Raw genomic sequence first — 14296 nt, forward strand, 5'->3', positions numbered from 1 at the left:
ATGTCTACTCGAATATTACGATACATCCATTAATTTTCTACCGCTTATTCCCTTTTGGGGTCGCGGGGGGCACTGGCGCCTACCTCAGCTACAATCGGGCGGAAGGCGGTGTACACCCTGGACAAGTCGCTACCTCATCACAGGGCCAACACAGATAGACAGACAACATTCACACACTAAGGCCAATTCTGTGTTGCCAATCAACCTATCCCCAGGTGCATGTCTTTGGAAGTGGGAGGAAGCCTATAGTCATTTTCTATATCGCACAGAGACAAACCCGCGATATATATCGTATATCGATATATCGCCCAGCCCTAGCGAGAACATCCACTGATTAAAGCATTTTTTTTTAAACATACAGTTGAGTGTCTTTACGCTGTGTCTTTTAATTTATATTTTCGGAAAAGCAATGTCCTCTTCAGTGGACATTTTTATATCAGTTTGGAAAATGCGGTTTCTCAAAAAAGTTAAAACATCCATCCATCCATTTTCTATCGCTTGTCCATCTCTGGGTCTTGAGGGGGACGGAGCCTACTCCAGACTTTTAATAATGTAAATACCTCACAAATTGATGTTAAGCCTTGCTGGTTTCAAATATATATTTCTAGTGAGGGTTTATCTAGTAGCTTTTCATATTACTCCTATTCTCTGCAGAGTCTGTGCTCCCACCAGGCGCTTTTCCTTCGCGGCTTGAAAACGCTCGAGACAAAAGGTTGCGCTCGCGCGCTTTACTTTGCTGTACGCAGACTTTATTATCCCCGTCAAAGTGGTTATGTTTTTGCCAGGGTTTGTTTGTCTGTTTGCAACATGACTCAAAACGTTATGGACGGATTTTGAAAAAAAAAAAATATTCCTCTCATCTACAAACCCCGTTTCCATATGAGTTGGGAAATTGTGTTAGATGTAAATATAAACGGAATACAATGATTTGCAAATCATTTTCAACCCATATTTAGTTGAATATGCTACAAAGACAACATATTTGATGTTCAAACTGATAAACATGTTTTTTTTGCCAATAATCATTAATTTTAGAATTTGATGCCAGCAACACGTAACAAAGAAGTTGGGAAAGGTGGCAATAAATATTGATAAAGTTGAGGAATGCTCATCAAACACTTATTTGGAACATCCCACAGGTGTGCAGGCTAATTGGGAACAGGTGGGTGCCATGATTGGGTATAAAAACAGCTTCCCAAAAAATGCTCAGTCTTTCACAAGAAAGGGTGGGGCGAGGTACACCGCTTTGTCAAAACTGCGTGAGCAAATAGTCAAACAGTTTAAAGGCCTACTGAAACCTACTACTACCGACCACGCAGTCTGATAGTTTATATATCAATGATTAAATCTTAACATTGCAACACATGCCAATACGGCCTTTTTAGTTTACTAAATTGCAATTTCAAATTTACCGCGAAGTTTCCTGTTGAAAACGTCGCGGAATGTTGACGCTTATGTTGACGCGTGCTTGTGACGTTATATGTTGGAGCGGACATTTTATCCCAGCACCACTCACGGCTAAAAGTCGTCCGATTTAATCACATAATTACACAGTATTTTGGACATCTGTGTTGCTGATTATTTTGCAATTTGTTCAATTAATAATGGAGACTATAAAGAAGAATGCTGTTGGTGGAATGCAGTGGATTGCAGCTACCTCTAGCAACCAAAACACAGCCGGTGTTTCTTTGTTTGTTGTGAAGCTTTACTATGGAACAGAGCAGTCAAGCGAACATGTATCTCTACCACATGTCGACCGGCAGGTTTCGGTGAGAAAATTGTGGTAATAAATCGGCTCGTACCATAAACATCAGCAGAGCTCGTGTCGTTCTTCCTGCAGCAGTTGTCAAATAGGCAGCGCGCAACTTTATTGGCTCCTCCATGGCTTCCAGCAGAGACACTGGCAGTCACCAAACCCCTCCGACTTTCAGGTATGACTTTATAATCTCACTAAAACATTAGTAGCACAATAATCAGATAAGGGATTTTCCACAATTATCCTGGTAAATGTGTCTAATAACATCTGAATCGCTCTTACTGCCGTCGCCTTTTTTTTTGTAATGCTTCACTCTAACTTTCCTCATCCAAAAATATTTCATCCTCGCTCAAATTAATGGGGAAATCGTCGCTTTCTCGTTCCGAATCCCTCTTGCTGCTGGTGGCTATGATTATAAACAATGTAGGATGTGAGGAGTCCTACAACCCGTGACGTCACGCGCACATCGTCTGCTACTTCCGGTACAGGCAAGGCTTTTTTATTAGCAACCAAAAGTTGCGAACTTTATCGTTGATGTTCTCTACTAAATCCTAAATCAAGTATGACACCTAGAATGGACCTGCTATCCCCGTTTAAATAAGAAAATCTCATTTCAGTAGGCCTTTAAGAACAACGTTTCTCAAAGTGCAATTGCAAGAAATTTAGGGATTTCAACATCTACGGTCCATAATATCATCAAAAGTTTCAGAGAATCTGGAGAAATCACTCCACGTAAGCGGCATGGCCGGAAACCAACATTGAATGACTGTGACCTTTGATCGCTGTATCAAAACCGACATCAATCTCTAAAGGATATAACCACATGGGCTCAGGAACACTTCGGAAAACCACTGTCACTAAATACAGTTTGTCGCTACATCTGTAAGTGCAAGTTAAAGCCCTACTATGCAAAGCGAAAGCCATATATCAACATCCAGAAACGCCGCCGGCTTCTCTGGGCCAGAGATCATCTAAGATGGACTGATGCAAAGTGGAAAAGTGTTCTGTGGTCTGACGAGTCCACATTTCAAATTCTTTTTCGAAGTATTCGACATCGTGTCATCCGGACCAAAGGGGAAGCGAACCATTTAGACTGTTATCGACGCAAAGTTCAAAAGCCAGCATCTGTGATGGTAACGGGGTGCATTAATGCCCAGGGCATGGGTAACTTACACATCTGTGAAGGCAACATTAATGCTGAAAGGTACATACAGGTTTTGGAACAACATATGCTGCCATCTAAGCGCCGTCTTTTTCATGGACACCCCTGCTTATTTGAGCAAGACAATGCCAAGCCACATTTAGCACGTGTAACAACAGCGTGGCTTCGTAAAAAAAAAAAAAAAGAGTGCGGGTACTTTCCTGGCCCGCCCGCAATCCAGACCTGTCTCCCATCGAAAATGTCTGGCGCATTATGAAGCGTAAAATACGACAGCGGAGACCCCGGAATGTTGACTGACTGAAGCTCTACATAAAACAAGAATGGGAAAGAATTCCACTTACAAAGCTTCAACAATTAGTTTCCTCAGTTCCCAAATGTTTATTGAGTGTTGTTAAAAGAAAAGGTGATGTAACACAGTGGTGAACATGCCCTTTCCCCATCTACTTTGGCACGTGTTGCAGCCAAGAAATTCCAAGTTATTATTTGCAAAAAAAATGAAGTTTTTGAGTTTGAACATCAAATATCTTGTCTTTGTAGTGCATTCAATTGAATATGTGTTGAAAGGGATTAGCAAATCATTGTATTAAGTTTATATTGACATCTAACACAGTTTCCCAACTCATATGGAAACGGGTTTGTACCGTGAACACACTTCTGCCGCATGCTTCATCTATTTCTCCCCTTCATTGTGTTCTACGCCTCCACCTTGCCGGTCCCACTTGGCGCAGAGAATTTTGCGAGGTGTAGTTTGCTTTCAAACCTGCCATCGCAAAATCACCAAAAAGCGCTTTCTTTGGAGGCTCATGAAGACAGTGTGGCGGGAGGAAATAATACCCAAGGCATGGCGAAGAGCTGGGGGTGGGCTGATTCCAAAAGAAAAGGATGCAACTGACATAAGTCAATTTCGGTCAATCAATGCTGAGGGAAAAATATTTTTTCAGAATAATTGCACAGAGGCTGTCCACAAACCTGGTAAGGAATAAGTACATTGATACAGATGTACAGAGAGCAGGCATCCCTGGATTCTCTGGTTGCCTGGAGAATACTAGTATGATTTGGTACCAGATCCAAGCAGCTAAGAAGGAAAAAAGAGATCTCCATGTCATATTCTTCGACCTAGCCAAAGCCTTTGGCTCAGTTCCACATGAACTCCTGTGGGAATCCTTCAACTTTTTCCATGTACCAGAACCCATCACTACGACCTTCAACTGTGCTTCACCACAACATGGCAATGCCTGGACATAGGCATAATGGCAGGCTGCACAATCTCACCTCTGACCTTCACTATGGCCATGGGAGTCATCACCAGAGCCTTGAGGTGGGTGGTGGGCGGTGAGCGAACTAAGACCCACCTGTCAGAGCATTCATGGACGATATGACCACACTGACCACAACTGCAGCATGCACCAGGCGTCTACTTGCAAAACTACAGGATGAAAATCAAGCCAAGCAAATCTCGAAGCATCTCTATAGTCAAGGGACAGCTTAAAGATGTGAAGTTCTGCATTTGAGATGACTCGATACCAACAGTGTCTGAGAAAACGGTCAAAAGCCTTGGCAGATGGTACAGTGCAAACCTCAAGGATGAAGATCAAGTGCAGCAGTTACAGCAGGACATCGCCAATGGGCTAGAGAGGATCAACAAGACTCTACTGCCTGAGAAGATCAAGCTTTAGTACCTACAGTTTGGTCTTCTCCCACGGGTAATGTGGCCACTTAACATGTATGAGGTCCCACTAGCAAGTGTGAAGAAAATGGAGCGAACCATTACGTCATACGTGAAAAAATGGCCTAGTGTCCCGCAATGTCTAAGAAACATCGGCCTTTGTGGCAAAGGGGTCCTTGACTGCCCCTCACAGGTCTAACAGAGGAGTACAAGTGATCAAAATCAAAACTTATGATGACATCAAAGGACTTCAAAGACCATACTGTCAGCAATGCTGCAACTCCCATACAAACTGGTTGGAAATGGACACCATCCAATGCTGTGGAGCAGGCTACATCCGCCCTGAGACACCAAGACATTGTGGGACATATCCAGCATGGAAGAGGAGGCTTTGGCCTGTCAGGGAGCAAACCATCTAGGCCAAGGCAACGACATCTGAGAGGAGGAAACTGGTGGTCTAGGAGGTGCGCAGGCAGGAGGAGACTGCGAAAAGTACAAAGGCTGTCACTCATGCTAGACAGGGACAATGGATGCGGTGGGAAGGCCTGGAAAGGAGAAAAATCAGCTGGAGTGAACTATGGCAGATGGAAGCAAACAAAATCAGCCTCATCATACGATCTGTATATGACGTGCTTCCATCACCAAAAAACCTACATCAGTGGTATGGGGAGGATAAAACTTTCTTATGGCGTCACATTAGTGCCAAAAATCCAAGCGCATAAAAACTGTTATCGCGCGGGTGCATTTTTGCGCGCGCTCCGTCTCGGTCTGGCATCTCTCCACGTGCTGCCATACAAATATTAAATAAATAAAGATATTTTTTTAAACAGACAAGTGAGGAAAGAAAACAAATTTGAAAATATAATTTCCCTCATTGACTGACATCTGTCGACTGGTTGTATGTGTATGAAAAGAGAGATATTGATCTTGACACTTCATTAACTACCTCTCTCTTTTCATACACATACAACCAGTCGACAGATGACAGACAATGATGGAAATTATATTTTCAAATATGTTTTCTTTCCTCACTTGTCTGTTTAAAAAAAAAATGTATTTATTCAATATTTGTAAATGTAAATATTGAATGTATGCCACAATGGGGGACTATTCATTTTCTTTCCTCTATCTACTTTAAGTTTACACCAGAGTCTACCCGAACCCACTTATCTATGCATACTTCATATCAGGACCACATGATTAGCATATGGGCCTAATTATTGATGTTATCATTGCAATTACTATTTTAGTAGAATAATGAATGACAGGTTATCACTACAATTAATGAATATGGTTTTAATATTACTATAAAATGTTTTTAGGTTTCTGCAAACAACTAAAATTATGGAAAATTAGATATGCTTAAGTCTCACCTTAAAACTCATCTGTATACTCTAGCCTTTAAATAAACCTCCTTTTTAGACCAGTTGATCTGCCGCTTCTTTTCTTTCTCCTATGTCCCCCCCCTCCCTTGTGGAGGGGGTCCGGTCCGATGACCATGGATGAAGTACTGGCTGTCCAGAGTCGAGACCCAGGATGGACCGCTCGTCGGGACCCAGGAGGGACCGCTCGCCTGTATCGGTTGGGGACATCTCTACGCTGCTGATCCGCCTCCGCTTGAGATGGTCTCCTGTGGACGGGACTCTCGCTGCTGTCTTGGATCCGCTTGAACTGAACTCTCGCGGCTGTGTTGGAGCCACTATGGATTGAACTTTCACAGTATCATGTTAGACCCGCTCGACATCCATTGCTTTCGGTCCCCTAGAGGGGGGGGGTTGCCCACATCTCAGGTCCTCTCCAAGGTTTCTCATTGTCAGCATTGTCACTGGCGTCCCACTGGATGTGAATTCTCCCTGCCCACTGGGTGTGAGTTTTCCTTGCCCTTTTGTGAGTTCTTCCGAGGATGTTGTAGTCGTAATGATTTGTGCAGTCCTTTGAGACATTTGTGATTTGGGGCTATATAAATAAACATTGATTCATTGATTGATTGATATCAGCCCAGATCAGTATAGATGGCAGAGTTAAAAATTGGTATTTAAAAAACAACAAAAAAAGCTAGCTCCATACATTAGGCAAATTAAATCTGAAAGATAATAGTGTAAGACTTACTTGTTCAGCCACGATAGCCCCATGAAAACGTGACAATTAGAACAAATCGAATTGTTTGGAAATTAGTTGAAAATTGAGCAAGTTATAAATAAATGATAAACGGGTTGTACTTGTATAGCGCTTTTCTACCTTCAAGGTACTCAAAGCGCTTTGACACTACTTCCACATTTACCCATTCACACACACATTCACACACTGATGGAGGGAGCTGCCATGCAAGGCGCCAACCAGCACCCATCAGGAGCAAGGGTGAAGTGTCTTGCTCAGGACACAACGGACGTGACGAGGTTGGTTCTAGGTGGGATTTGAACCAGTGACCCTCGGGTTGCGCACGGCCACTCTCCCACTGCGCCACACCGTTATGGTTATTTAAATAGTACATGTTCCTTGACAACTATGTACTGGGCACAAAGACACCACACGCGCGGAAAAGGATGTCGTGCGCTCGCACGAAGTGGAGAATCAGCGCGCGATAACAGTTTTTATGTGCTTGGATTTTTGGCACTAATGTGACGCCATACTTTCTCCTCTGCCCAGCTCCAGACACTCTCAGGCACATCCTGTCTGGTTGTAAAAGTTTTACACCTGCAGGCATAATCAAGTCTTTAAGAGCCTGGCTGCAGCACTTGAGACCAAGATAAATGCAACCAACTCCTTACCCCTAAGACCGAGCAATCCAGTAAATACAACATTCCTTCGAGAGGGACGGGAAAAGCCCAACAATTTTACTACAAAGCCAGAAATTGGGCACCTATCCATGGCCCCGGACTGGAAGATGCTCGTAGATGTTGGCCAGCAACTCATATTTCTACATGAGATTCCTTCCACCAGCTTTAGGCCAAAAATGGTACTCTGGTCCCATTCACGAAGATCTGCGTATATCATAGAACTCACAGTCCAATGGGAGAACTCTTTTGAGGAGGCCTATGAACGGAAGAAACTGCGATACACAGAGCTGGCAGCAGACCCAAGTCAAAATGGCTGGAATGCGAAGGTTTGTCCAGTTTCCACTCTTAACATCAAGGCAAATCTCATGTGAGTGCACACCATCTATTGGCACAATGGACAGTCTTAACATCACGTCCCGTATTTTATGATTCTTTACTTTATTACAAGTTGTAAATTTAGTCAGTGACACTCCATTTGTGTAGTAATTACTGTAATAACTCAATCCGAGTGAACAGAACACTAATGCTAACAACCTAATGCTAAAGCCAATGTGTTTGTGTAGCAGCAATTCAAGCGGTAGGCGAAGTACACCCTGGACAACTCGCCACCTCATCGCAGGGCTAACACAGACAGACAAACAACATTCACACTCACAATCACACACTAGGGCCAATTTAGTGTTGCCAATCAACCTATTCCCAGGTCCATGTCTTTAGAGGTGGGAGGAAGCCGGAGTACGCGGAGGGAACCCACGCAGTCATAAACATGCAAACTCCACACAGAAAGACTCCAGGTCCGGGGATCGAACCCAGAACCTTCGTATTGTGAGGCACATGCACAAACCCCTGGATTACCGTGCTGCCCTCATATAGGTACCTTTACCTTTACACTCTTTTCACCCATTATATTTACTTTGAGTGTTTTCTATTGTAGATTACATTACTCACAAGTAGCACAAAAGATCCTTGAAGCGTCATTGCTACGGTCATTACCTAGCCATTACAACACAACCACTTTGTGGAAATAAAAAAAAAGAGCTATACGAATCTATCCATCCATCCATTGCCTACCGCTTTTTTCCTTACAGGGCGGCGGGGGGTGCTGGAGCCTATCTCAGCTGCAGACGGGCAGAAGGCAGTGTACACCCTGGACAAGTCGCCACCTCATCTCAGGGCCAACACAGATAGACATCTCCCATGACTGTGTGGGTACCCTCCGGGTACTCCGGCTTCCTCCCACCCCCAAAGACATGCACCTGGGGATAGGTTTATTGGCAACACTAAAATGGCCCAAGTGAATGAATGTCTGAATGTTGTAATCCACTATTATTATCATTATAAATACTTCATCACATCCTGGGTCAGTCCTCTAAATTAGAACTAGGCCTCCATGTGCTGAAACACAGGGAGTAAAGTAATCAAATATTATGCTGTTGATACCATATCGTGTGTGCAGTGTCATTCCCCAGTGCTAAGGCCAGTCTTTCTAAAACAGTGGGGTGAGCCCCCCGGGGGAGTACGGTGCAATGTCATCGACAAAATATACTATTCTAATTAATGGTGGAAAGTGGGGGCGGGGGCGCAAAATATTTATTCTTTTTAGGGGAGGCGTAACAGAAAATAAATGGGGAGGACTGGCTTAGGCCAACGGTTCACGTTGGTCATGTCATGTCGAAGATGAAGTGCATTAACAGAGTTGAAATTTAGCATTGCCTGGATAGCTGCTGGTTGATGGCTGAGCAGTCTTGTTAGCATTGGTATTTTGAGGAACTTACATCAAAGGCTCACCATTGTGGAGATGTGCTATTGATAAGGCAGGAGTTGAAGATGAAGTACATCAAAAAAGCTGTTCTGCCAAAAGTTGGTCAACTTGATCAGCCCAATAAAGAAAGCAACAAGATTAGCTGCCGTGTTATTGGCATCGTCACCCATAACCCGGTGTTGAATGTTTTTAGCGTTCGCCACAATATAAGAGAAAATAAGTAAAATACTGTATTGTAATACATATGAGACATAAATAAGACTTGATTCAAGCAAAAAATATGTACATTATCCTTTAAAAATGAAAAACAAAGTGCATTGTGGCGAGGGATGTCTTGATGATGTAATTACAAAAACATTCTCCCATAAAAACAGCGAATAAAATTGTAATTGTTGGAGAGTAAGATGTGCCTACTTTCTTGTTTGATGCGTCATGGTCACCATTGTGTCCAGCAGCTTCTATGACGAAGGAAATATTCTCACAGTCTTGACCACAAACGACAGAGGCTCCCGGTAACGCAGTCCATTTGATGAGGTCATCGCATACCTAGTAGTAGTACACAACACAGAACCAGCATGAATTGGAACTTCATTTTAAAACGCTCTCTACCTCTAACAACCAAAAAGCTGTGATAAGTGTGATGCTGTGCTCCAAAGTTGGACTATTTACAGAGCTTGTGTGAGCTTATGACTTTACACATTGCTCCACGCACATACATACATACATATCCATTTTCTACCACGTGTCCCTTTTGGGGCCGTGGGGGGACACACATCTATCTATCTATCTATCTATCTATCTATCTATCTATCCATCTATATATCTATATATCTATATATATATATATATATATATATATATATATATATATATATAAAAGTGTGTGTTTATATATATATATATATATATATATATATTCCTACAATGTGAATTCCTGGATTTTTTTTTCACAATCTGTCTCGCACAGTTGAAGTGTACCTATGATGAAAATTACAGACCTCTGTCATCATTTTAAGTGGGAGAACTTGCACAATCGGCGGCTGACTAAATACTTTTTTGCCCCACTGTACATACATACACATATATATTGCATTCTACTGCAGTTGTTTAATTGAGTTTCCAACCCCCTGACACTGTATTGTACTGTTGTTGTTCATATGTTTGTTCGTAAATATTGAACATTATAAATAAGGATTTATAAAGAAAAACAACAACAAAAAATACAGAAACAGCATGGAAGATTCCACTTGTATGAGGTCCAAACAATCCCTAATGTCAAGGAACTGGTACTGAAAATAAGTTTTACCTATCTGGTAATGCTCACCTGTATATTTTGTTTCCTAATGTGTGTCTAAAACAAATATACCAATCCATAACATAGACAACATGGGGGACATTTTACATGTATAATAAATCCTATTAGGAGCTGAAGATAATTGAGGAGCTTCCCTGAATGGAAATAAAGATCAGTTTGAGAAGCCTACCTGAAGTTCAGTTAGAGTGACTGCTTTGTCTCCCAGTTGCAGAAATATGTTGTCCCCGGGAGACAGAGGACTTAGTCGGCGTGGAGGCACAGAGTTGGGCGAAGCTGAGCAAATGAAGCTCAAGCCTGTGTCGCTCTTCGCTGCTGACAGTCTGCTGCGAATCAGCACTGAATAGCATTTGTGGAAGCGCACCCACAAATACATGTAACACAATGTTATAAACATCATAAGAGCCTACTCCAAAAGTTCCATGGTTTAGTTAAGCGCCACGGCACCAAACTAAACACTTAAAAGGCAAACAGCGCATTTTGAGACCGGTTTCACTTCATTTTCTTCATCGCCGATGTTAAAAGGCGGTTGGTGCGCATTACCGCCACCTCCGGTAAGGAGGGTGGACCGGGATTAAACCTCAATTTACTGGTTGTCTAAAGCAGTGGGGGCTTCACGGTGGTACAGGGGTTAGTGCATGTGCTTCACAATACGAAGGTCTTGAGTTCAATCCCAGGCTCGGGATTTTTCTGTGTGGAGTTTGCATGTTCTCCCCGTGAATGCGTGGGTTCCCTCCGGGTACTCCAGCTTCCTCCCACTTCCAAAGACATGCACCTGGGGATAGGTTGATTGCCAACACTAAATTGGCCCTAGTGTGTGAATGTGAGTGTGAATGTTGTCAGTCTATCTGTGTTGGCCCTGTGATGAGGTGGCGACTTGTCCAGGGTGTACCCCGCCTTTCGCCCGATTGTAGCTGAGATAGGCGCCAGCGCCCCCCGTGACCCAAAAAGGGAATAAGCGGTAGAAAATGGATGGATGTCTAATGCAGTGGTTCTCAACCTTTTTTCAGTGATGTACCCCCTGTGAACATTTTTTTTTATTCAAGTACCCCCTAATCAGAGCAAAGCATTTTTAGTTGAAAAAAAAGAGATAAAGAAGTCAAATACAGCACTATGTCATCAGTTTCGGATTTATTAAATTGCATTACAGTGCAAAATATTGCTAATTTGTAGTAGTCTTTCTTGCACTATTTGGAAAAAAAATATATAAAAATAACTAAAAACTTGTTGAAAAATAAACAAGTGATTCAATTATAAATAAAGATTTATACACATAGAAGAAATCATAAACTTAAAGTGCCCTCTTTGGGTATTGTAATAGAGATCCTTCTGGATTCATGAACTTAATTCTAAAAATGTATTCACAAAAAAATAATTCTTTAACATCAATATTTATGGAACATGTCCACAAAAAATCTAGCTGTCAACACTGAATATTGCATTGTCGCATTTCTTTTCACAGTTTTTGAACTTACATTCATATTTTGTCAAAGTATTTACCCAATAAATACATAAAGGATTTTTGAATTGTTATTTTTAGAATATTTAAAAAAAATCTCACGTACCCCTTGACATACCTTCAAGTACCCCCAGGGGTACGCGTACCGCCATTTGAGAACCACTGTAATAGAGATCCATCTGGATTCATGAACTCAATTCTAAACATTTCTTCACAAAAAAGAATTATTTAACATCAATATTTATGGAACATGTCAACAAAAAAATCTGGCTGTCAACACTGAATTTTGCATTGTTGCATTTCTTTTCACAGTTTTTGAACTTAGAAAATGGATGGATGGGATGAACTTACATTCATATTTTGTTGAAGTATTATTCAATATTTATAAAGGATTTTTGAATTGTTGCTATTTTTAGAATATTTAAAAAAAAATCTCACGTACCCCTTGGCATACCTTCAAGTGCCCCCAGGGGTACGCGTACCCCCATTTGAGAACCACTGGTCTAATGCAGTGTTTTTCAACCTTTTTTGAGCCAAGGCACATTTTTTTGTGTTGAAATAATTCGGAGGCACACCACCAGCAGAAATAGTTATAAAACGAAACTCAGTTGACAGTAAAAAGTTGTTGTCGCAATTGTTGGATGACTGTAAACCATAACCAACCATGCATCAATATAGCTCTTGTCTCAAAGTAGGTGTACTGTCACCACCTGTCACATCACGCCGTGACTTATTTTGACTTTTTTGCTGTTTTCCTGTGTGTAGTGTTTTACTTTTTGTCTTGCGCTCCTATTTTAGTGGCTTTTTCTCTTTTTTTGGTATTTTCCTGTAGCAGTTTCATGTCTTCCTTTAGCAATATTTCCCGCATCTACTTTATTTTAGCAATTAAGAATATTTTATTGTTTGTATCCTTCTTTGTGGGGACATTGTTCATTGCCATGTCATGTTCGGATATACATTGTGGACGCCATCTTTGCTCCACAGTAAGTCTTTGATGTCGTCCAGCATTCTGTTTTTGTTTACTTTGTAACCAGTTCATTCTTAGTTACATTCTTCATAGCCTTCCCTAAGCTTCAATGCCTTTTCTTAGGGACACTCGCCTTTTGCTTATTTTTGGTTTAAGCATAAGACACCTTTTTACCTACACGCTGCCTCTCGCTGTTTCCGACATCTACAAAGAAATTATCTACCTGCTGCCACCTACTGATACACAGTTACTCTCCCGAGCTCTAGACAGCACCGACCACTCAACAACAACACATCATTTGCAAACTATAATTACTGGTTTGCAAAAAATATTTTTAACCCAAATAGGTGAAATTAGTGTGCCGCGGCACAGTGGTTGAAACACTGGTCTAATGGGGGCACAGCCCTTATCTCACACCTTCTGTAAACTCTCATAGTGTGTCTTTATTCCCAAACACGGTCCGTGTACCTTCCGTTCATTCTATTTCCAATTCTGAAACGCAAATTAAAAAATAAAATTAGGGCCGTGTTTCAAATTTTGATCATATATGGCAGATTTTAAAACAAAGAAAAAAGGAAAAAGAAAAAAAAAAGGAATTTGTTCTGTTTTCCTTTTATGGATTTTTTTCCCCAGATAAACATACACATCTAAAAACATGTTCTTCCAAAATGCAAAACTGCGTGTTTATCTGTGTGATGACAAATTGAACCAGAAGCAGTATTTTAGCATTGACCCTTGGTCTGTGTACTTTCCGTTCATTTTATTTCGAATTTTTAAATGCATATCAAAAAACTAATTTCGTAACATTTTTTCTATTTTTATTTCTGAAACAAAAGTTGGACAACTATTTAAATTTCATTTTTTTTAAACGACAATACGAATCCTGCTGAACAAAGGTATTTTAATTTTCCTGAAGGAAATCTCCTGAAGGAATCAATAAATTACTATCTATCTATCTATCTATCTATCTATCTATCTATCTATCTATCTATCTATCTATCTATCTATCTATCTATCTATCTATCTATCTATCTATCTATCTATCTATCTATCTATCCATCTATCTATCCATCATCTATCTATATATCTATCTATCAATCTACCCATCTATCTATCTATCTATCTATCCATCTATCTATCTATCTATCTATCTATCTATCTATCTATCTATCTATCTATCTATCTATCTATCTATCTATCTATCTATCTATCTATCTATCTATCTATCTATCTATCTATCCATCTATCTATCTATCTATCTATCTATCTATCTATCTATCTATCTATCTATCTATCTATCTATCTATCTATCTATCTATCCATCCATCTATCTATCTATCTATCTATCTATCTATCTATCTATCTATCTATCTATCCATCTATCTATCTATCTATCTATCTATCTATCTATCCATCTATCTATCTATCTATCTAC

At 40.9% G+C, this 14296-nt stretch overlaps 1 protein-coding gene across 2 annotated transcripts in view; it reads right to left on the reverse strand.

Annotated features, from left to right (window-relative positions):
• The window catches only part of hlcs (holocarboxylase synthetase (biotin-(proprionyl-CoA-carboxylase (ATP-hydrolysing)) ligase)), a 44093-nt gene extending 33123 nt beyond the window's left edge, over positions 1 to 10970 (reverse strand). Inside the window, exons 1-2 of one of the 2 annotated variants that reach the window (XM_061898095.1) lie at positions 10608 to 10969; positions 9538 to 9669 (exon numbers count right to left, since the gene is read on the reverse strand). In XM_061898095.1, coding sequence (XP_061754079.1) covers positions 9538 to 9669; positions 10608 to 10835 — 360 coding nt within the window. In that variant the 5' untranslated portion in view covers positions 10836 to 10969. Of the gene's footprint in view, positions 1 to 9537; positions 9670 to 10607 lie in introns of both variants that reach the window. The other variant, XM_061898094.1, reaches the window with a different exon arrangement.
• Between the last annotated feature and the right edge of the window lie 3326 nt (positions 10971 to 14296).

The sequence above is a fragment of the Nerophis ophidion genome, linkage group LG04, assembly GCF_033978795.1.
Source record: "Nerophis ophidion isolate RoL-2023_Sa linkage group LG04, RoL_Noph_v1.0, whole genome shotgun sequence".
Taxonomy (NCBI): domain Eukaryota; kingdom Metazoa; phylum Chordata; class Actinopteri; order Syngnathiformes; family Syngnathidae; genus Nerophis; species Nerophis ophidion.